Source organism: Xenopus laevis, chromosome 5L (assembly GCF_017654675.1).
Source record: "Xenopus laevis strain J_2021 chromosome 5L, Xenopus_laevis_v10.1, whole genome shotgun sequence".
NCBI lineage: Eukaryota > Metazoa > Chordata > Amphibia > Anura > Pipidae > Xenopus > Xenopus laevis.
In genome coordinates, this window is record NC_054379.1 from 72,739,586 (window position 1) to 72,763,868 (window position 24,283).

The 24,283-nt window shown below is 37.2% G+C and overlaps 1 protein-coding gene across 2 annotated transcripts in view; it reads left to right on the forward strand.

The window, feature by feature from the left end:
* Nucleotides 1–24,283, forward strand: part of enpp3.L (ectonucleotide pyrophosphatase/phosphodiesterase 3 L homeolog) — a 57,545-nt gene that overhangs the window by 5,642 nt on the left and 27,620 nt on the right. The window contains exons 1-12 of one of the 2 annotated variants that reach the window (XM_041562944.1): nt 4,394–4,524; nt 4,761–4,848; nt 9,254–9,376; nt 10,326–10,451; nt 13,833–13,893; nt 15,615–15,712; nt 16,750–16,829; nt 17,632–17,751; nt 18,890–18,999; nt 21,313–21,378; nt 21,457–21,529; nt 22,875–22,983. In XM_041562944.1, the coding sequence (XP_041418878.1) occupies nt 4,480–4,524; nt 4,761–4,848; nt 9,254–9,376; nt 10,326–10,451; nt 13,833–13,893; nt 15,615–15,712; nt 16,750–16,829; nt 17,632–17,751; nt 18,890–18,999; nt 21,313–21,378; nt 21,457–21,529; nt 22,875–22,983 (1,099 nt within the window). In that variant the 5' untranslated portion in view covers nt 4,394–4,479. Of the gene's footprint in view, nt 1–4,393; nt 4,525–4,760; nt 4,849–9,253; nt 9,377–10,325; nt 10,452–13,832; nt 13,894–15,614; nt 15,713–16,749; nt 16,830–17,631; nt 17,752–18,889; nt 19,000–21,312; nt 21,379–21,456; nt 21,530–22,874; nt 22,984–24,283 lie in introns of those variants that run through there. The other variant, XM_018263167.2, reaches the window with a different exon arrangement.

Consider the following 24,283-nt stretch of genomic DNA (forward strand, 5'->3'; position numbering starts at 1 on the left):
ATCACCATGCTCCTGAGGGAGGCTAAGGTGTGGCGATGTTCAACAAAGTGTTGGGAGACAGGAGTATCACCTGTGCCTTTGAGGAGAGCTGCGCGGATTGCTGACCTATGGTTAGCCATCCTGTCCCTAAAGGTGGTGATGGTTTTGCCCACATAAACTAGACCACAGGGGCATTTGAGAATGTATATTACGAATTTCAATGTACATGTGACCCTGTGTCTGATCAATATTTGTTTACCCGAATGCTGGTGGGTAAAGGTGGGCCCTGTCCCCTCGGCGAAGAACGGCTGCTACAAATGCACTGACTGCACGACGTGCAGGCAACTAATGACAGGGCCCACTTTTACCCACCCGCATCTTGGGATTTAAATGTTTGGTTTTCACTGTGTTTTGCACTTTCAGCAAGGCTATAGGATTAGGCGAAACGTCAGTTATTTATTCTCAATAAATTTCACCGATTTTTTTGCATCTTAAGACCTGTGAGTGCTCGCCTTTTTCCGGGATATTTTGCTTACTTTGCTGATAGCACCCAGGCACCAAACACCTTTTTTACGAGTAGTGCCGGCCCAATATGGACGCTATATATATATATATTCAAAATGTTTGGGAACCCCTCTAAGCCTGCATAATAATTTACTCCACTTTCAAAAAAAAAGATAATAGTGGTATGTCTTTCATTTCCCAGGAACACTGGGGTGTTTTATGAACAAAGATTTTTAGTGAAGCAGTTTTCAGTTGTTCAGTGTTCAGTTTTCAGTTTTCATTTTCAAATGAGAAAAACTGGCTTTGCAAACATTTGGGTACCCTTGTAATTGTGCTAATTTGAATGCATGTAACTGCTCAATACTGATTACTGGCAACACCAAATTGGTTGGATTAGCTTGTTAAGCCTTGAACTTCATAGACAGGTGTGTCCAATCATGAAAAGAGGTATTTAAGGTGGCCAATTGCAAGTTGTGCTTCTGTTTGACTCTGAAGAGTGACAGCATGGGATCCTCAAAGCAACTCTCAAAAGATCTGAAACCAAAGATTGTTCAGTATCATGGTTTAGGGGAAGGCTACAAAAAGCTATCTCAGAGGTTTAAACTGTCAGTTTCAACTGTAAGGAATGTAATCAGGAAATGGAAGGCCACAGGCATAGTTGCTGTAAAACCCAGTTCTGGCAGGCCAAGAAAAATACAGGAGAGGCATATGCGGAGGAATGTGAGAATGGTTCACAATTCAGCGCAATTTGCACAAAGAACATCTGTATGGCAGGGTGATGAGAAAAAAGCCCTTTCTGCACTTACGCCACAAACAGAGTCACTTGTATGCAAAAGATCATTTAGACAAGCTACAGTCATTTTGGAACAAAGTGATTTGGACCAATGAGACAAAATTTTAGTTATTTGGTCATAACAAAAAGCGCTTTGCATGGCGGAATTCACACTGCATTCCAATAAAAACACCTTCTACCTACTGTTAAATTTGGTGGAGGTTCCATCATGCTGTGGGGCTGTTTGGCTAATTCAGGGACTGGGGCCCTTGTTAAAGTTGAGGGTCGGATGAATTCAACCCAATAACAAATTCTTCAGTATAATGTTCAAGCATCAAGTCACAAAGTTAAAGTTACAGTTACGCAGGGATTTGATATTCCAAAAAGATAATGATCCTAAACACACTTCGAAATCTACAAAGGCATTTATGCAGAGGGAGAAGTACAATATTCTGGAATGGCTGTCACAGTCCCCCGACTTGAATATCATCAGAGATCTATGGGATGATTTGAAGCAGGCTGTCCATGCTCGGCAGCCATTAAATTTAACTGAACTGAAGAGATTTTGTATGGACGAATGGTCCAAAATACGCCATCCATAATCCAGACACTCATCACAGGCTATATGAGGCGTCTAGAGGCTATTACATTTGCAAAATTATGCACCTGTCTAATTTTATTATGATGCATATTGCATATTTTCTGTTAATCCAATAAACTTTATGTCACTGCTGAAATACTATTGTTTCCATAAGGCATGTTATATACTAAAAGGAAGTTGCTACTATGAAAGCTTAGCCAATGATAAATAAAACTCCAAAGAATTAAGAGGGGTTCCCAAACGTTTTCATATGACTGTAAATGTATATACCTTAGTCCTATCTCAGGCATGTTTACTGCTCAGTTTTATATATGTAATTTTGATAAAGTCCATTTGCTCTGTAAGAAATACATACATTTACTGCATACTGTGCTTGGTTTTTTAAAGGGGTTCCCACCCAAAATAAAATGCAATTCTAAGCAACTTTCATAAAATGCAAGTGCAAGTCTAAGCAACATTCATTACATTTACATTAATTAATAACTTAAATTTTTTTTACAGTTGTTAAGTACAATATTTGTTTAAAAAGATGTATATATTCTCTGCACTCCTGGTTCAGACTGTTGAATCAACTTAGCAGAAGCCATGTAATAGAGAGGAGAACTGACTTTGTTCTTTCAAGAGTCAGAACCAGAGAAGGCAGATAAATTAGAGGAAAAGAAACAAGAACAAGAGAGCACTCACGGTTCCGAATGCCTCCACACTGTGCTGCGACGTGTAAAACGCTCCTTGTAGCGTAGAATCCAAGGGAAAGTCCCAAAGACACAGAGCACTCGCGGGGCTAACGCTTGACGCGTTTTGTGGACCAAACCACTTTCTCATAAGCATAATTAGCTTGAGTACACCTGAACAGTTAAAAGGCTCAGAGAACACGCCTCCTAAAAACATTAACCCTATACAGCATTTCGTCACTTAAGGGTATATAAACAGGAAGGTTTGGGCTGTTCAATTATATCTATATTCAATAATGAGAGAAATAATTTATGTTCCTTTATCAATTATTCCATGCCCTATTCAAGGGCTTTAAAGCAAGCAGAGGGACTTCAAAATATGTATTTGGAAAATATCCTTAGAACTATATAAATATTCAACATGAGTCAATCCTTATTATATCTATATTAAATAACAGGACTAGAATTTTAGCCCTGCGAGTGCTCCGTGTCTTTGGGACTTTCACTTGAAGGCAGATAAATTAGAATGATATATTTATTCCCTCCAAAAAATGTGGAGGGATCATATCCGATATGGAATTTTTAGCTATGCTACCATTTTAAGCCACAACCACTCATCCACTTAATGTGCAATAATAAAAGACACCCATAGGCCAGCTGCCATTTGTCCCCCCGACCCCTCCCTTTTATTCATGCAAATTTTCACTGGGACCGAAGCAATGGGGATTGGCGCACAGGAAGTTTATTGTATCTCCTGCGCATCCTCAGTGTTTCTGAACCAATGTGGGTATGGTTGGGCAGCATGCCACCCCCTTAAATACTGCCACCCTAGGCCCAGGCCTCGGTGGCCTTTCTACAAATCCGGGCCTGTGGACAGACAATGCACAGTTTAGAATCTATATGTGACTCACTAGATAAAATGTCATACATTATTCCTCCTATCTGCAAAATAAATGAATAAAGTAGATCCCAGAACGACAACCACACCAAAATATTAACAGAAAACTGAGATCCACTAAACAAAAAGCTAAATGATCATAAAAAAGTAACGGATGAAGACCAACTGCAATTTGTCTCACAATATGTTTTGTCTATATCATACAGTAGTGATGTGTGGGCCAGCCCGATACCTGCAGGGTCTGCGGGTGGGGCGGGTTCGGGCCGACCTCACACCCCCCATTACACTACCTTACACTACTGGCTTCTGATATCCAGCTTCCTCTTTTATTGCCACATGCCTGTTCCTTCTGTCCCTTTTGTGATGTCATCGGCGGGGTGGCGTGGGTTTAGAAAAGTAACCCGGAAGGCACGGGTAGAGGGAGGGAAGGTTTCGGGTCATACAGGTATGGGATCCGTTATCTGGAAACCCATTATCCAGAAAGGGCGTCTCCCATAGACTTAATTTATCCAAATAAATTATATAACACCAAAAAATTAAAGTGTTTCAAATTAATGATAATATAATGTACTGTTGCCCTGCACTGGTAAAACTGATCTGTTTGCTTCAGAAACACTACTATAGTTAATATAAACAAGCTGCTGTGTAGGAATGGTGGAAATTGAAAAAAAGGCTATATGGCACAGGTTAAATAGTGATAACACCATTATGTTTTCTCCTTTGAATAGCTGTCCCCATTGTTACCCAGCAGCTTATTTATAAAAACAATAGTAGTGTTTCTGAAGCAAACACAGCAGTTTTACCGATGCAGGGCAACACTGCATTATATTTTTATTGCTTTAAAACAATTTAATTTTTTAATGTTACTCTTCCTTTAAGAGGTTCCAAAGTAAACCAGGAAATCTTCTAACATTGGGGTTGGAATCTTCTCACAGAAAGCTGTTAAACTGGCTCTAGCATTAGGGCCTTTTTTAACATGGTTCCTGGACAAAAAGGGCTGTGGTTGGCGTGCTTCTACTTGCTTGAAGTGAGAGACATGGAACTTATGTGAAGAATGAACAAACTTCTTATTTTCTCCAGATCAATGATGAATTGTCAGGCAAGTTGGTGGTTGTGGGGAAAGCCACTTCTAAAAAAAAAGGCACCACAGTTGTAGTCATGCAGCAGCCGTGTTCAAAGTCAGAAACACTGACTATCAGGCAGAGGCTGTAATGACTCATAGTTGGGCTCTTAAATTTATAGCTGATTTACTCAGAAAGATACAAAGATAAAGTCAGATTACAGTTATATTAACATGTACTACTTGCAGTATACTTAACATGTCTTTTTTTTCAGGTTCTGTTGGTTGCCTTGGTAGCCATGTCTCTTGGCTTAGGTTTAGGACTGGGACTAAAGAAAAATGAGAACCCTGAACCAGCCCTAGGTACAGTACATTTTTAATCCTAATTTCTGACTGCAAATGCTGATGCATTGCCGATGGGTCAAATTCCCAATTATAATACCATTGACAAAGGCCTGACAGGTCTGATTATTTAAGTGGATTTTTTGCCACAGGCTAATGTGTGAGTATGTTGAGCTGAGTGATATAGCACAGTTTGAACCCTTCAACTCCCTCCAAATAAATAGGGTGTCTGAAAAATTTGAAGGCATGAGATCATTCCATTGGGTACTATTGTTCTGAATGTGAGCACAGTTGCTTTGCAGCACTGTGTATCTAAGATTAATTCTGACCTGGACACTATCTGCAACAATTAGTAATAGATGATCTCACTATGCCTGGATGGGTTTTCTCCTGCACTCCAAAAATATACTACTGATCAAATTGACCCTAGTGTGTAGTACGTATATTAGACTGTAACCTTGACAAAGGCAGGAACTGCTATGAATGATCTCTGTAAAGTACTGCATAAATGAGTGTAACGAAAATAATAAATAATAATAATACTCCAGGTCACAACAGTGGGTAACTTTCTTAAAGGTAGAACTGGGAAGGACTTATTAAAGGGGACTTAAGTCACCATAAAAAAGAATTCCAAATCCTATTTTATTATGTTAGTCAAGCAAAATAAACTTCACTTACACTTTATAAATGATTTAAATCTTGTTTCTTTTATTCTTGGAATTCAAAATCACATGAAGCAGGCAGGCGCTATTTTGTTGATATAGTTATTAAGGCAAGCTTTTCATCATGCTTGTTTATGCACCAGAATGGGACACCTAGGGGCAGATTTATCAAAGGTGGAAGTGAAGGTTCGAAGTTAAAAAATTTCGCAATAATTTTTGGGTACTTTGACCATCGAATAGTCCAACTTCGATTCGAAGTTGAAAAAAACGTAGAAATTCCAATATTGAAATGTATCATGTACTGTCCCTTTAAAACTTCGACTTCGACCATTCGCCACCCAAAAGCTGCGGAAGTGCTGTTTTAACCTATGGGGGACCTCCTAGAACCGTATGGAGGCAATTGGGGGAGTTTGGGAGATCGAAGGTCGAAGTTAAAAAAACTTCGAATCGAAGGCCGAATACGGACCACTTCGACCCACAAAACAATTCGACCTCAATTCAGTTCTTCTTTTTGAATTTGAGTTTCGAAGTTTTTTCGATTCGAAATTCGACCCTTGATAAATATGCCCCCTAATGTCCATGTCCTTGCACTGGCTAACCAATTAGATGGTGAGGAGAGAAAGGGAATATGAGGAGTGCAGTGACATCAAGGAAATGCAGAATGGCAAGTGAAAGTAATTGCCTGCTCTGCCTCTATGCCTCTGGCATAGAGAGGGGCAGGCAATATATGATTAACAGTCCAGTAAACTCAGATTAAAGTAGGATGGACATTGTTCATGAAACAATTTTTAAAAAGATAAGAAAGTAGTTATTTTATTAGTGATACTGACACAATGCATATCATTGAAGGAGGTACCTTTACTACTATAAAAACTACCCAGTAATGTTTAACTGTTCATTTGTGAGTACCTAAGCCTAACTTTTTTCTTACCAGCTGCAAACAACAGGAGTACTGTTATGTCTCAGACAGATTTAACAGGGTCTGATGGCTTATTCCAGTTAGCAGTTTTGCACTGCAAATGCATGAGATACAGTTTCGATGCATGTTTATATTAGTAACATTCACCTTTTACTTTGTTTTTTAACCCCTTTAAAAAAAACTAACATTCATTCAAAATGTTTCTTGAAGAAAACAGCAATTTATACTACTCTTTCAGACAGCCACCCCCTGAACGGATTTTGCTTTTCTTTCAAGATTCCTTCAAATCTCATATGTTATGCAACTGAATATCAATAACACTTCATCTTATAAGTTGTTTGCTCAGCACTTATTGTAGGTGGAGTGACTTTCTCTCTCTTTTTTCACTTGTGATCTTAAAGTGATACTGACACCATAAATTAAACCTTTTTTTACATCTATCATTACATGAGTTTGCATCCTATTCATAATTTTGCCACATGTTCCTCTATGAGGGGGCTGCCATATTTGTTAGCATTAGAATCTCAAAGGGACAGTCAAGTTGCCAAAACAGTCAGGTTTAGGAATGTCAAGTAACAATAAAATACAAAAGCAGACCTCTCTGCATAAAACGATCAACATGACCTATAGGTAACTTTTAATGTACATTAGTATTTAAAAGTGTCAGTATCACTTTAATACAACTTTTGAAATGTTAACCTCATTCAGTAAAGAATGTTGAATCATGTTTATTCAAGGCACAACATGGTAGTACTGATTAAGCTTAAAATTAAGGTAGGTTGTAGGGGCATCTAAAAAGTGCTGATTTTTTGTTAGTGGCTGTAAGAGATATTTAATTTCTGCATCAGCAGGCAGAAAAGCAAAACAATTAACAATTATGCCAACATGATTTTGAAGCTGCAAAATGTATACATTGTAATTACTTGTGAACCTGTACAAATAATATTTAAGGACTGGCAGATAGTGACTGGCTAAAGGTGCCAACCCATAACGAGATACTTGTTCCTATTGTACTTGATGTCCTAAAAATCTTGGAGACATAAAGAATTTCTGTCAAATAAAGGAGCTTAACAAGAGCAGTCTAACCGGTTTGATCACACAGTTGGATTATTTGTTTTTAAGGGTGAAATAGAGTGTGTTTATTAATACTGATTCCTAACAATACATATTCTGTATTATACCTCATGTATTCTATATATCTTAAACAAGTATTTAAATATTTGTAATTTTATATATTAGACATGGAACACAGTACACCAAGGTCTTCCAAGTGATTAATTGTGATGGGAGTTTTATAATTAATTTCCTTACATTTAGAAGAAGAAAGGAGAATTTTGATTAACTGGTAAACCAATCTTTTAAATTAAATATGAAAACAAAAAATAGTACAATTTTAAATGAAATATGTACAAAGCGTAAAGCAGCTGAAGGAAACTGTGTGAAGATAATGTGGACTGAAAGGCATATTTAAAAAAAAATTGTTATGCACATGAAGTTGTCATGCTAAAACAAACTACAGGATTCCTTATTGCCAAACTAATTTAATTGTCTTTTATGAGGAGGAAAGTAGGAACCTTAGAGACGAGGGTTTTTACCTACGCTCCCCTGCGTTCCGTTTTTCTGCGTTCAGCCGCAGGGGAGCGCAGGAATAGACGCATTACATTGTTTCCAATAGGGCGGTACTCACACAGGCGCGTGTAGGCACCGAACGCAGGTTGAGACGCAACATGCTGCATTTTTCCTGTGTTCGGCACCTACACGTGCCTGTGTGAGTACAGCCCCTTTGGAAAAATTCTAATGCGTCTATTCCTGCTCTCCCCTGCGGATGAACGCAGAAAAACGGAGCGCAGGGGAGTGCAGGTAAAAACGCTCGTCTGTAAGAGCCCTCTATTTTGGGATGGCAGTGGATGTGATCTACTATACTTAGGGGCAGATTTACTTAAGGTTGAATATCGAGGGTTAATTAACTCTCGATATTCCACTGTCAAAGTTAAATCCTTCGATTTCGAATATCGAAGTCGAAGGATTTAGCGCTATTCGTTTGATCGAACGATTAAATCCTTCGAATCGTTCGATTCGAAGGATTTTAATCCATCGATCAAACGATTTTTCTTCAACCAAAAAATGCTTACGAAGCCTATGGTGACCTTCCCCATAGGCTAACATTGACTTTGGTAGCTTTTAGGTGGCGTACTAGGGGGTCGAAGTTTTTTCTTAAAGAAACAGTTCTTCTACTATCGAATGGTCGAATAGTCGAATGATTTTTACTTCGAATCGTTCGATTCGAAGTCGTAGTCGAAGTAGGCCATTCGATGGTCGAAGTAGCCAAAAAAAACATTCGAAATTCGAATTTTTTTTATTCATTCCTTTACTCGAGCTAAGTAAATGGGCCCCTTAGACTTTGCTACAGCATTTGAAACAGTGCCACACAGAAGGTTACTGGTTAGGTTAAGGAATATTGGCCTGGAAAATAGTATTTGCACTTGGATAGAGAACTGGCTAAAGGATAGAATACAAAGAGTGGCGGTAAATGTAACATTTTCTAATTTCCAGTGTTGTTAGTGGAGTACCGCAGGGGTCTGTCCTTGGGTTTTGATTTTTAAGTTTATTAATGACCTGGATATGGACATTGAAAGAACTGTTTCTATTCTTGCACTTCTACACTTAAATTGTGTAGAACTATAAGTTCCATGCAGGATGTTGCCCCTTTGCAGAGCAATTTGACTATTTTGGAAAACTGGGCAGCAAACTAGAAACATCAGTAATATCAGTAACAATATCTTATTTTTTTCTTCTTCTCTACTAAAGGTCTTTTTGATATGTGAGCTCTCTTCTTATTTTACAGTCACCTGTAGGAACCGATGCAGTGAAGCACCGAGTGGGAGGGGTATTGATTGTCGTTGTGACTCTGAGTGTACCAAACAAGGAAACTGCTGTTTTGACTATGATGATCTGTGTCTAAAACCAAGTGAGTGGCAGTATTGAAATCTTTACACCTGCCCTAGGTCACACAGGTACAGTACCTAATGGTTAGGGGCAGATTTATCAAAATGTGAGGTTAGAGTTTACCAGAGAAAAATTAACCCACATTCTATTCATTCCTATGGGATTTTTAGAATCATATATATGAATTGGTGAAAGTTAGTGTTCACCGTTTGATACATCCCATAGGAATGAATAGAAAGTGGGTGTTTTTCTGTGTTGAGCTCTAATCTCTTCTTTTGATAAATCTGCCCCTTAATGTCGGCTTCCTTTAGGAGACAGGATGACAAAAAAACTGCAAGGTTGTGCTTCTTTTTCCCAAAATTAGACCATCCCTTGTCAGTTTCTTGTCATTCTGCTTCCATGGAGGTAGGTCATTCCTTTCCTTCTCCAGTTTTTTGCCTTAGGTTACTCCTTCTCCAGTCTTGCCTTAGGTTACTGTGCTCTTTAATGAGTTTTTTCATTGGTATATTCAGTGAAGGTATGTTTTTGTGCTACCACTGCATTTCTGCAGGGTCTAAAGAAGACGTATGGGCTACTGAGACATCCACCTTTTAAGTCAATCTCAATTGCTGACATTGTACCATTGGCAAGTTTTTTCCCTTCCGACATTACCTATTTAGTTCAATCTGGGGGTAGAACAACTTGTTTAATGTCTAAAACCAAGTGGATGGCAGTATAATATTTTTAGTTTGTCTTGTGTCATATTTTAAAACTGTGTTTTTTCCCATAATCTACATTACTGTCATTAGACATGCAGTTTTGTGAACAATAAAATATCACCCTGCAGAGTTTTTTTTGGCTTTTGTGGGATGTATTGCACTAATAATAAGTTTGCTTTAAATGTCAAACTTCAGTGTATTTGGGGAGGGGGCTTATCACTTTTCCCTTATATTATGGAATAATACATCAGTCTTGTATTGTGTTTTTTGTAGAGGAGGTATGGACTTGCAGCAAGCTGCGGTGTGGAGAGAGGAGAATATCTGGTAGCCATTGTTCCTGCTCTAGTGATTGCCTGACACAAGGCGATTGTTGCACCAATTATAAAACAGTTTGCCAAGGTAAGATATGCATTATGGTTTCATTACTTGATAAATAGGGTTTGGATGCTATTAGTGTCTCTCTACTCATCTACAAGATGGATACCTATCATATATCCTTGGTCTTGCCAGTCCTACATTGACTTTAACCTGATTCATTAAAGGGTTTGTTCACCTTACAACACTTTTTTCAGTTCAGATACATCATTAGACTTTTTTTCAGTTACCTTTTATTTTATATTTGTGACTGTTTTTTTCTAATATTGAAGCTTACAGTTTAATTTTTCACCTCCTTATATCTTTCTAAAGCAGCTCGAGGAGGGAAGTGGGCAACCGACTCTGTAAACTGTTCTCATCTTATTTCTTATGTTTGGCCCTACCGCGCAAAGTCATTAAAGGCAGCTGTTATAATTGATTCAATAGTACAATAGTTGCTTATATCCCACAGATGCTGCTGAGAAATGTATAAACTAGTGTAGCAAATTGTAACAATTAAGAATCTGTACCTGGATTACTGAGCTCCCAGACTGATACCTAAGAGACAGGAACATTCAACTTTTCACTTTTCACTATTCAAAGTTGGGAAAATGGTAAAATATACAAAGCAATAGTCAAAGCAAGTCTTTATTTCTAGTTGTTTCTAGTCTAAAAACAACTGAAATTAAAAAATGTCAGGTCCCTTAAAGACTCACCAGATATACCCTATCAGAGTATGGGATAAGGTAATGAAACAAAAGTCAAGGGTCAGTAATGGTACCTCCCCACATCTGCCCATTTGGAGAAACTCTAATCTCCAGCAGTTTCTTGATCTTCCTAACTTCTATTACTGGCCCCGGATGGGAATCAAGTGGCTATCTGATCTAACAGTCGACGGCATTTTCCCCCAGTTTGAAGTGTTGAAAGAGAGATTGGGAAATCACAGTCTACAATTTTTTAGATATCTGCAGTTGCGCCATGCTTTTCAGTCACAATTTAGTTCTCTCAAACCGAATTTGGGCACAACCGTATGGGAGGATAGACTCTGGGAACCCAACGCTGATAAGTTACTCTCACAAATATACAAATTGCTGCCTCTAACCACACCTACCCCCTTTGCCAAAGCAAAACTTAAATGGACTAAGGTAATTCCTGCGCTTGACGAGGAACAATGGGCAGAAGCAACTGATCATATATATGACTTCCTCATTGCCACAAGAGATAGATTCATACAATTTAAATTCTTCCACCAGGCATATATCACTCCACTTAGGTTGAAAATTATGGGGAAATTACTTAATGCTGAGTGCCCAAAATGCCAAGTTGTGAATGCGGGCTTCGAGCATATGGTATGGGAATGTGTACACATTAGCAGATATTGGTCTGAGGTAATGGGTTATGTAGATGAACATCTGGCTTTGCCTAGGGTTAAGTTTCCAGAGGTGTGTCTCCTGGGAGTGGTGGAGGATCTCCTTCCTCGGGCTGACTCCAGGAAACTGATGAGAGCGATTTTGTTTTATGCAAAGAAACTAATTGCCATTAAATGGATGAGTTCTGAATCACCGAAATTGCTACACTGGGTTACACTAGTGAACAAAACTCTACCACTTATAAAACTAACATATGCAGCTCGAGGCTCTCCTACTAAATTCGATAATATCTTGGCCTCTTGGTTAGATGCTAACCCAACACTTGAGCTTCCAGAGGTACCTCCTGCCTAGATACCCATGGTGGTAGTGCACAGACCATTTATCAGGGATTTGACCTGTATTGCTACCTTCTCCTTTCCTTGTATTGTATAAGCATTGTGATTGCTCTGTCAGTAGATAATGCTGTGAGGTTTATTCTGAATTGTACATGGACTGTGACTGTCTTGTTTGTATGTCGTTAAATACAAAAAAAATAAAAACCTTTTAAAAAAAAAAGAAATTAAAAAATGTTTGGAAGGTGAACAACCCCTTTAAATGGGTGGTTTACCTTTACGTTAACTTAGTGGGGGTCATTTATCAACACTGGGCAAATTTGCCCATGGGCAGTAACCCATGGCAACCAATCAGATTGCTGCATTCATTGTTCTACTTGCAGCTGTCTTTAAAAAGCTAATCACTGATTGGTTGCCATAGGTAACAGCACATGGGCAAATGTGCCCAGTGTTGGTAAATGAGCGTCAATATGTTTTAGAATGTCTTATTCTAGGCAACTTTTCAATTAGCCTTCATTTTTTCTTTTATTTGTCTACTTCTTCTGACTCTTTCCAGCTTCCAAATTGGGGTCACTGACGCCATCTAAAAACAAATGCTCTGTTTGGCTACATATTTGGGGGCAGATTCATGAAGGGTCGAATTTTGAATTTGAAAAACTTTGAAAATTAAATCAAAGGTTTTTTTGGTCGAATAGGTCCATTTTGGACCTAATTCGATTTGAAATTTTTTTTAAAAAAAACTTTGATTTTTCATAGTCCACCAATTGACACCAGATAGGTTCTAGAAGGTCCCCCATAAGCTAAAAAAGCAATTTGGCAGGTTTTAGATGGCAAATGGTCGAAGTCGAATTTTTAAAGAGACTACATTTTTTCAATTCGAATGTTCACTTCGATCTTTGTTAAATCTGCCCCTTATTGTTATTGCTACTTATAACTTTTTACTCATCTTTCTTTTCAGGCCCTTTCCTATTCATTTTCCACTATATTATTCAAATCAATGCTTGGTTGCTAGGGAAAGCTGGACCGTAGAAGCCAGATTGCTGAAATTCAAAACTTCTGAATAAAAAGCTAAATAACTCAAAAAACCCACAAATAATAAAATATTAAAACCAATTGCAAATTGTTTCAGAATATCACTCTCTACATCATACTAAAATTTAATTTAAAGGTTAACAACCTCTTCAAGAATCCTACTACTTCATTATACATTTTACACAGGCAATCTGCTTGCTTTCAAGGTTAATACTCAAGGTTAATACTCCCAAGTAGTTTACTCTACTATTGTAGGCTACCAGTGGGATCACCTGACTGAAGCTGGGAATGATAGCTGTAAATTACTCTGTCCATATCAGTGTCTATTCCATAGATTTCTCAAAGACTTAAACCTATGGCAGCTTTGGTATACATGCATACAAATTTGTGGGTATAGTGGCATTATAGATGGATAGCTAGACAGATAGACTTATTGAGAAATAGAGAATAGTTTATAAATAGGTTTCTTCCACTCAGTGCTCCAAAGGCATATTTTCACTTTCACACATTGATAAATACTCTTTTAAAAATCCTATAGAAATGAATGGAAAGAGGCAGAATTTCAGTGTAGCGGACTGTGGTTATTTCACACTTCACTCTTTGATAAATATACCCCAAGGACTTCTGCAAACCTTACATCATTGTGTTTCACATTTGCTTGACATTAAGAGATTTGTTTACTTGGTTTTTAGGTGACACAGCCTGGGCATTAGACCCGTGTCAAGCCTCTACTGAGCCACAGTGTCCAGTTGGGTACGTTTTCAATGATGTTCAAATGGCTTAGTAAAATTAAGATTTATTCTTTCTGAGCAAGTGAACCATGACTCCACAACTGTTCATATTCATTGTTAATATTCTGTTGGTTGTCGAGTTCTTTACAGTGTATTCAGTTTATGTTAATAACTCTTAAAGATGCAGCAATTTATACCTTTATTTATGTAACAAACTTTTGTATGACTGTGAAATACATTTAACATAATATATTTATAAAATAGTACTTACAACCATTTTTTTCTGGTGCTTAATACAGCTTTACATGATAAGCAGAATCAACAACACAGTATAGTGGAATAAACAAAAGTGGGGACTGGCTAATGGTAAAGCAATAGCTCCTTCAAATCCCTACGAGGATAGGTGGAAAATGCTACTCACATTATCCCTTTAGTTGTTTCAACAATATGCTTAAAAGTGTATTCATGTTCTTTTCAGTACAATGTTCTTTACTAATCAATAGCATCCACGTTTTCTTTTCAATCCTAGGATAAAAAAATGTTGAGAATAATTGCACAATGGGCCTGATTTAATTCAGTGAGAAAATAGTTTATCACATAAAAACTCATGGACAAGGTTCAATTTGGTTTAGAAAAGGGGAAAAGTATTTTCTTGTCAAATTAAATCTTGTCCATGAGTTTTTACATTATAAACCATGAGATAACTTTTTCCTCACTGTTAGATTTATACATTAGTAAAAATAAACCCCCTATAGACCTTGAATTTCTGTGCAATTATAGTAAGGGGGGGGCTTAAAAAATAACATGAGTTGTGTTGCATGGGGAATATGCATTATCCATTACTCCAATTTGTCTAAACCTGGATTTTTTAGGGGAACGAAGTACAAATTAAAAAGGTTTCAAGAAACAGTGGGGTAGTATACCATTATTAAGTGGTTACATAAATGCATATCATCTATTTATAGATGTGCTCCTATCAGCAGCAGCTCGTGGATATTCCAGCAACCACCACGCAGTGAGCCTCTTCTCGCGGCTGCACATGCGCAGTAGAGCAGAAAGCCGAACTTTAACAAAAAAAGCCGGATATTTCGTTCTACTGCGCATGTGTTGGCCAAGGGGAAATTTGAAAACCGAAGAAGAAGGAAAAAGATTGCTCTGTGGTGCTCGCTGGAATAACCCTGGGCCGGTGCAGATTTCTGCTGATAGGAGCACCGGCCTGGGGTGTCAGGTAAGTAAATATGATTACTTGAGGGTGCCTAACTTTTGTCACCCCCATTGTAAATTGCATTTCCTTCTCTTTTAAAATCTTTCAAGCGAATATCCACCCAAGCCTGCTTTTTGTCTTATGAATTCAATTCATGAAAAACTTTAATTGCTACAGAAAGGTGTTTCTGTCTCCTACAATTCCCTTCTCTACTTTTCATAGTTACTCACACAATTGCAATATTGTATCAGTAATCTGCTCTTCCCCTGTCAAGATTTCTATTCCCACAATGCTTTGCATGTTCTGTGATTATGGGTTAGTTCGTCTAGTCAAATTTATTTTTATATCACATGACGGTTAGTTTCTTCAAATGTCTAATTAAAGGAGAAAAAGATACATTACAGTTGCTGCATGCAGTTGTATTTTTTACTTTATTGTCTTCTGTTTTCTATGGAGTTAGGCAAGCAATATGGCAGATTAATTATCCTAAGGAATGGATTTGCAATTAAAGAAATCTTTATTATCATATCTTTTTATAGGTTTGATCTACCACCAGTAATACTTTTTTCACTGGATGGATTTCGAGCAGAGTACTTACAAACCTGGGAACATCTGATGCCAAATATTAGACAACTAAGTGAGTAGCCATTAAATATTTTATAAATTGTTTCATTTCTGTATTCTGCAAAATATTTTTTATTGTTCTTATTTTATTAGTCTAGTACAGCAAATGGTGCAGTCACTACATGTTTTGGTACCTAATATGTATAGGAAAGCAGAGAACCCTTTGTCTATTACAGTCTTTTGTATATGCCCTGAGCATCCCAGGGGTATGTCTGTCTAGCAGTATGTCTGCTCAGAGGTAATTCTGTCAAGCTGTATGTAAGTGTTATGGCGAGATGGGCTAAAATGAACCACAGAGCCCTTCACAGTTCAAGTAATGCAGTGAAAGACTTCTGAATTTTCATGCCTTATGCTTCACACATAGCACTACCTCAAAGTAAAAAAATGAGAGGGTTTCAACAATAACAATCATGTGCAGAGACATGTAAATTAGTCAAGTATGCATCAAGACTGTTGGTTTAATAACTGAGGTACGACCAAATAATTAAGATCCATACATTAAAACTTTCAGACACCTTGTTTTGACCTTTTGAGAATGTATCAGTTCAAGATATTGAAACATGGCTCTGAGGGATAAGACTTGGAGAACCAGTTTGCTTTGGGTACAAATATTAGAAATGTGGATGTCCTTGCTCATAGTTCCTTAAGTGAGGGTTAACGACTCATTTTTGGTTTTAATGGAATTAATGGATTTAGCATACACTACAGCAGTATGTACAATTTATATTGATGATGAGCAGGTCTAATATTTATCAAGCTCGCACCCAATACTAACCCCTTTTAACCCAACGTATGCCTAACCTTGGCCTTCAAGTTTATACACCTGTACCCTCCCCCCTGATATGATTTGAGGGGGAGGGGAGGGTGAGCAAAAATATATAAATAATCAACGCCGCATAGTGGGGTTGGAAAGGCACAGAGATGTCGGGGAACCTACCAATCCAATTTAACAAGTGGATCTAGAACAAGGTCTTATTAAATTCAACTTTTTATTTTATTATTATTTATTATTATATTTTATATAATTTATTATAACTTTAACATTTACAGAGAATTGTGGAACCCATTCAAAATATATGAGGTCCATCTATCCAACCAAAACTTTTCCAAATCACTACACAATTGTAACAGTAAGTAGATAAAAAGCTTTGAAAGGTAAAATGTCTGAAAGCATCCTGGAGCTCATGTATCAAGTGTATTGCTGTTAATTATTCCTGCCATGTGGCTGCAATTTTGTTTGGAAAGTAAGTAACAATATACTATTACCAGTCAGGCACAGTTTAGTAAGCTGTTCTTAATGGAAAACTAAACCCTACAACTCCCTTCCCCACAGCAATTATTCTTTTTAGAAGTCTGACCTGCACTAAATTTGCAGATTTGTGCAGCGCAGTTGAAAGAGGTCATCTTTCCCTGTCTTCTGATCTTGACGGAGCATGCACACTTCATCAATGGCCCGAAGTTATTATTTGATGTGTCTGATAAAACTGCGCTGCTTAAACCACTTGCCATTCTTTGAATCAACCCGTTATCCATACTGTATCACACAATACAATCTTTGCGTTATAATACAATTGTATTACATTGTTCTTGCAGCCTATTAACATCATCAGCTTCTGGCATCATCAAGTAGATGTGTCAGAACCATTTATACTTTTATGCTTATATGTTGTTAGCCTGAAAAGTCTTGATGTCTAAAAAAAAATATTGAAATGGTTACTTGCATGATAATCTTCTCTACTCAAAAAGTTTGTTCTCCTTTTATTTTGGTTATTGTTGTTATTGACTGCATGTAGTTTATACTGTGTTTGATGTTTAATTTGATGTATAATAGGCATGTGCATTTATGTATATACTGTACAGGAGACTTAATAAATTATTTAATCTGCTTTCATAATTTGTATACTGATATAGTGAATTGTGCATATTCCACAGGGTCTGTATCCAGAATCCAATGGTATAATCGATAATAACATGTACGATGTCAATATGAACAAACACTTTTCTCTTTCTGGAAATGAGAAATTCAACGAGTCATGGTGGAATGGCCAGCCGGTAGGTTAAGGTTTCTTTCTAAAATATCTATATACAGTAACAGTATGTGAGTCCAAACATACAGTACAACTACCAAAATAAAGGAATATATGGAACTTGAGATTCGTTTAATAATTTAGTTAAGTAATTAATATTTCTTCCTCTGGAGGATCATGTACAAAAATCAAGGGGTATCATCTTTATTCTTACATATAGCTCCATTAAATTTTTGCAGAGATGTACTTAAGTTATGTGTGTAGTTAGTCCCCAATCAGTTTGGGACCTGATGCACACAGAGGTTAAAAGAATAATAACACCAAAAAATGAAAGGTGTTTGAAAGTAATTTACTGTTGTCTGCACTGGTAAAACTGGTCTGAATGCTTTAGAAACACTAATATATTTGGCATTGAACCCCTTTAAGCTAATGAACTTTTGTCTCCTGTACCTATTATTAGTCTCTCTTGTACCTGTTTCTTTGAAACAGAAGCACTTAATTTGCTGTGTATTTTATATCAGGCAACTTCATGGAACTCTCCGTGGCCTTTTGTTTTAAATAGAGCCATGGATAACAAATAATTATGAACTGTGTCTTAAAAACTCTGACATAAGAAGCTGCAGGTATACTTAAATAAACTAATTATGCACTCTACAAATGATGCATTCATTTGAAAAGTACACACTTTTTAATCTTTACGCATCAATACATAAAAGTGGTTCCATTTTAAGTGCTACTGGCCCTAACACTTTAATAAAGACAGGTATTAATCAATTATTATTTAAAATTTTCCCTAGTCCCTACCTAAGTCCTCCCCAGCCAATATGGTGCAGCTGGGCTTATGATATTTATCTTTTTTATCTTGTGATAAATATAAATTGAAATAGCCACAGGAATTATGGAATATTAATGGGACTCTCACTCCCTAAATGTTAAATGGGTTCATAAATTTGTTCTCAAAATAGTAAAGTGTAATTTCTCCTTAACTCTTAAAGCCTTCTTTCAGCCCCTATTTAATCATAAGACTACCAGAAGAGGGGCACAATTAAACTAAAATACTTTCTAGCCTTATTTTTTAGTTCCATGGCCCGCAACCATGAATTTGATATATAAAATGCACAATGCCTGACTGATTTAATCAGCCCAAACATGTTTCATTACAGATCTGGTTGACAGCCATGTATGAAGGATTGAAAGCTGGCACTTTCTTTTGGCCTGGATCGGATGTTGCTATAAATGGTTCTTTCCCTTCATTATACAAATTATACAACAAGTAAGTCCCTTTGAATTACAGCTGGTGGACAGTCCAGAGGGTTATACCATTAGCCTTTAAACAGCCAAACATTTATTGTATGGGTATGTAATTCCTTATATGGAAACTCAGTATCCAGAAATCTCTGACTTTAAGGCCATCTCCCATAGAGTGCATTTTAAGCACATACGGCCATATTCAAAAGGTTTATCACGTGAAAAGTCATGGACTAGATTCATTTCGAGATGCAATTTAATTCAGAAACACTTATCTCACTGTTTATCATGTGAAAGTCTATTGAAGTCTAAAAAAACTGGAACTGAATTTGGAGAAAGGTTTTTTTCTCCTCGAATTGAATCTCATCCATGAGTTTTCACAAGATAAATCTTTTAAAGTTTAGAGTTTAATTTTTCTCACTAAATTGAATCTGGCCCATACTTTTATATTTTATAATTATTATTATTTGTTTTTCTTGAGTTTAGTGCCAGTAATTTACAAGTAGCTTTGATCGGGCTGTAGACAGAGAGTGAGGCTAAAGACAGCTACTACATAATATCTACTTATAATACCCCAAAATACTTGGCATGATAGATGTAGTGGCAATATCATGTTAGTACCCTAAACATATGACAAGTAAAATATAATGTCAGCTTAATGTATGATGTCAATATACACAAACAAATATGGGACTTAACCTCCAAATGCTGGCCTAACAATATTAGATAACAAATAGCCATACAATGTAATTAGAATAAAAGGCAATATTTATTCTCCACCATGCCATATGTAATTAAAACCATTTAAAATAAGTAGTGCTGCATTTGGAATAGGGATCCCTCTACCCCACTTATCTATCACTGTTCAACTCAATTCAATAAATATGGATATAAGGAACTGCATGCATTTTGTATTCTGTTGTATAGAACAGCTGAACGGTCCCCAGGTGAAATGCAATATGATGCAGTACACAAAGCCTTAATCCAAATGAATCCGTGGGTGAATGTTCATGTAAGTAGGATAAATGTGTGCGGCCACACCTGACATCAATGTGTGGAATAATCCAGAGTGCTTATTTACACCAATAACGTCCCTGAATCCGTAATGAAGGACTAATTGGTCCCATAGGATTAATCAAGGTTGCTCCTTAATGGTCGGTGTGTAGGAGCGGAGCCGATGTGGAAAAGGTCTTTTTGTTTTACTTACATACATACTGCCACAATGGCAAGTAAATAAGTAGATTACGTATGTGGTCGTACAACAAGTGTAATGATACATATCATGACTTGGCGAAATAGATGTCGAGGTGCAGCGCTGTGCGGGGACGTTATTGGTGTAAATAAGCACTCTGGATTACTCCACACATTGATGTCAGGTGTGACAGCACACATTTATCCTACTTACAGGAGCATTTACCCACGGATTCATTTGGATTAAGGCTTTGTGTACTGCATCATATTGCATTTCAGCTGGGGACCGTTCAGCTGTTCTATACAACAGAATACAACATGCATGCAGTTCCTTATATCCATATTTATTGAATTGAATTGAACAGTGATAGATAAGTGGGGTAGAGGGATCCTTATCCCCAATTCAGCACTGCTTATTTTAAATGGTTTTAATTACATATGGCATGGTGGAGAATAAATATTGCCTTTTATTCTAATTGCATTGTATGGCTATTTGTTATTTAATATTGTTAGGCCAGCATTTGGAGGTTAAGTCCCATATTTGTTTGTATATATTGTAATTCAAAGTGCATGTGGACACTTCCAGTAGCGCAGGCCAGTTATTAGTTGGTGAATTCTCAGATGCACCTTGATTGAGACTAATAGGTATTTGTAATGTATGATGTCCCCAGAACACATGGCGGGATACACATGGCAGTGTCATATACATGTTTAATACCCCAGGATGCATGGCAGCATAAATACAGTGCAAATTTCATGTATTATAACTCCAGAAAACATGGCAGGACAGAGTGCCAATTAAACAATAAAATTATTTGTTTCATTTATTACTATGGGTAATTTGTTGAAGGAGGTAATGCTTTGGAGCATAGAGAGCTGGCCCTTGGATCCAGTGCTGACTTCATTAGTAGGAGCAGAATCTAACCAAAGCGGGCAGCAAGAGGTATGGCCCTAAGTGCCTTCTGATGCTCTCTGCATCAAGTGCCTGGTTTTTGAACTGTCAGAGCAGCAACCCAGATGACATAAGTGCTCTGTAAGTGAGCTCTAAGGGGTATGCTCCTGCACTTGCACCCTGGGATAGTAAATGGCCCATATAATGTTCCAACAAGTGAAGATGTTAAATGTTTTATTTAAATCTTTGTTACAGTTCTGTTGTATATGAGGAAAGAGTGTCCAACATACTAAACTGGCTTGATCTTCCAAGAAATCAAAGGTATTACTTTCATTTTAAATAATACAGAGAAGGGTATCATCATAGAATTCATTTCTAATAAACTTCGCTATTTTGTAGGCCAGATTTCTATACATTGTACATCGAGGAGCCAGATTCTTCAGGGCATACCTACGGACCCGTTAGTGGTGGTGTAAGTACGGCATTTTTACATACTTTACTAAAACCAGGGGTAGGCAAAACAGGCTGGAGCCTTGTGAGTGAGAGAGTTCTGTAGTGGGATTTTGGTCTTCTGGGGCAAACCGGACTCACTTTTGCTCAGACACCCACAAAACAACACAGGTCCCAAAAATAGGGTACAACTGATCCGCAGTCAGTTTTATTCAGGAAAAAAAGGAAAACTACAGAGAATCAACCCTCTCTATAAAGGGTGAGGCCTATAGCCTACAGCCAAACAAAAATACAGTTTTGTTGAAAAACTCACAGAAGTTCTCTCACTTGTTTGCAGCTCCTGCTTCCCGAGGCACAGACAGACAGACTCTCTAACTGAAGCCCTATATTAGCAGGGATCAGCCTCTCCTGCACACCTGCATGCTAATTAAGCAGCTGCCTGGCTGATCAGCTGCAAAACTCAGTCAGTATATAGAACATAGAATGGAGGGCCCACCCTACTCTCCCTCCATTCGCTCCATGGATCCCTTATCCAGCTTTCCAAAGCCGGCAAACCAAATATAGCATTTACCTGCTACAATACGACTTTTCCCTGAAGCTAATGCATATACCGTTTCATCCTTGGTGAAATATACACACCATTAACTACCTGCCCAGCGCTTCTCTTACATTTGCTATAATAAATGGATATAAACAAATGTAAACAAATATTACATTTGTTTAAAGCCCTCAGCCCCTGCCAGATACTTGCTGTCCAGTCTAGCTGGGGAACTTCAGGGGAGGCTGAATACGCATATCGAAGATGAATAGTGGAGGATTGGCATAGGTGTGCCTAGAGCAGTACTATCTTCAAATGTGGTGCTGCAGAAAAAAGGAAAGAATAGCTTATGAAGGAGGAGAAGGAAACAATAGTAACCATGTAATCATTGTGTTTACTTTTACACTGGAAAGTCCTTTGCTGTAAAATAAAGATAAGGACAGTTCAGTATTTCACTGCATTCTCCTCATTCCAAAAAGTTATGCTCAAACTATAACTTGTTAATCATAATTGTGACCTGTTCATGACTTTGCTTACATTAGAACATTTGAAATGTTTTAACTGAATGAGTTAAAGAGAAATGCCCAGCTGTGCTATGCAGTCATAAGGCTAGGACCAGACAATCCTAACTATGGGAAAATTAAAATTAAAAAACTAAAATTGTCTTCTCTGTAAATCTGAATATATGTATATGCACAAATGTAAGGATGTAGCAAATGAATGTTCAGGGTACCTAATTTGGTACCGTATAAGTGCAAAAAAAGGAATAAAACATGACAATCAATTTATAAATAATATATTCTCCACTTTCTGGTCTGATTTTAATTAGGTAGTTGAATCACTTCTTCTTGCTGATAGAATCATGGGGATGCTGTTGGATGGACTAAAGCAAAGGAACCTGCATAACTGTGTCAACCTGCTAGTGGTTGCTGATCATGGTACTTTCTTCCTTTTATAGTTACTTGTCTTTGTTTTTTAATGTACTGGAATATTCACAATGGCATTTTTGTTACTGTAGGCTACTTGTGAAATTTCTTATTCGAAAGAGACTCAAGGCAATAACTAGCATATGGGCAATAGCCCAAAAGGACTTTGTACTGCAGTTTTACTCATATTGCTTGGTTTAGACATGCAAATTTCCATGGCAATTCAAAGTTATTTTCTTAGGTTTTGCCACCTGAGAAGAGGTTGATTTCCCCCAAGTGCCATTACCCCAGATATTGTAACATTTACCCAAGGAGAATCAAACTTCAAACTTATTCAAACTTGGAATAAAATTATGTGACTGTAGGCTGTACAATGGTGCCAATTTTATCACATATACTAAGCAACTTTTTAGCTTATACATTATATTAAACATTTCCAATGGTTTAAAAATTTGATTATTCATTAAATTAAATATTTTCAATGGTTTAGAAACCGATTACAGCCACGCAGGCAAATTGTAACTCATACCCTTTAGAATGAGTTTACTAAGATTGTACAGGCAATTGGTATAGTGCTTTTTAAAGTAAAAATGGCAGACATTTTAAAAGCCAAAATACCTTATGAGCTTAGATGTACTTTTGCAGGACTAGACAGAGAGAGAAACATAGGCAAAGATTCAATTCCATATAATGTCATAAATCATAAGTAATATACTAATGTGTCCCTTTGTGTACATATGACCACATACGTATATAAATATTAGAGTTTTTTATTGCATTTTTATCTTCTGTAACTATTCAGCAGTATATTAATGCTGAACTAAGATTCTTACAGGAATAAGCAAAAGCGGCAAAACTATATATTTTTTCATTATATTTATAATATATTTGATATGGCTTTTTAGTTATGTCCATTATCCCTCCAATCCAAAACTCTATACTCTTTTTTTTTTTCTTTTATCTGTAACTTAGGTTGATGGCACACAAGGAGATAAGTTGCCCACATTCATTTATATACTGTAGCTGTTGGGAAAACATACACAACTCGGGCTACTATGCATAGCACAGGTGTTGCACGTTTGCCAATGTCGATTAACATTAATGCCGTTGGGAAAGCTTTCAATAGATTAGTCACCCTCAGTAGAGCAAGTTTACAGGTGATTAATCCCTTTGTGTGCCATAGTTATTAGATACATGACTAACTGCTTGTGGAGAGTTACTACCCGAGAAAGGGAGGAATTATTTTTCTCCTGGAATGTTGTGAATATGGCTCATTAAATCTTTTGGTCACCCACCCATTGCACGAAGCCTC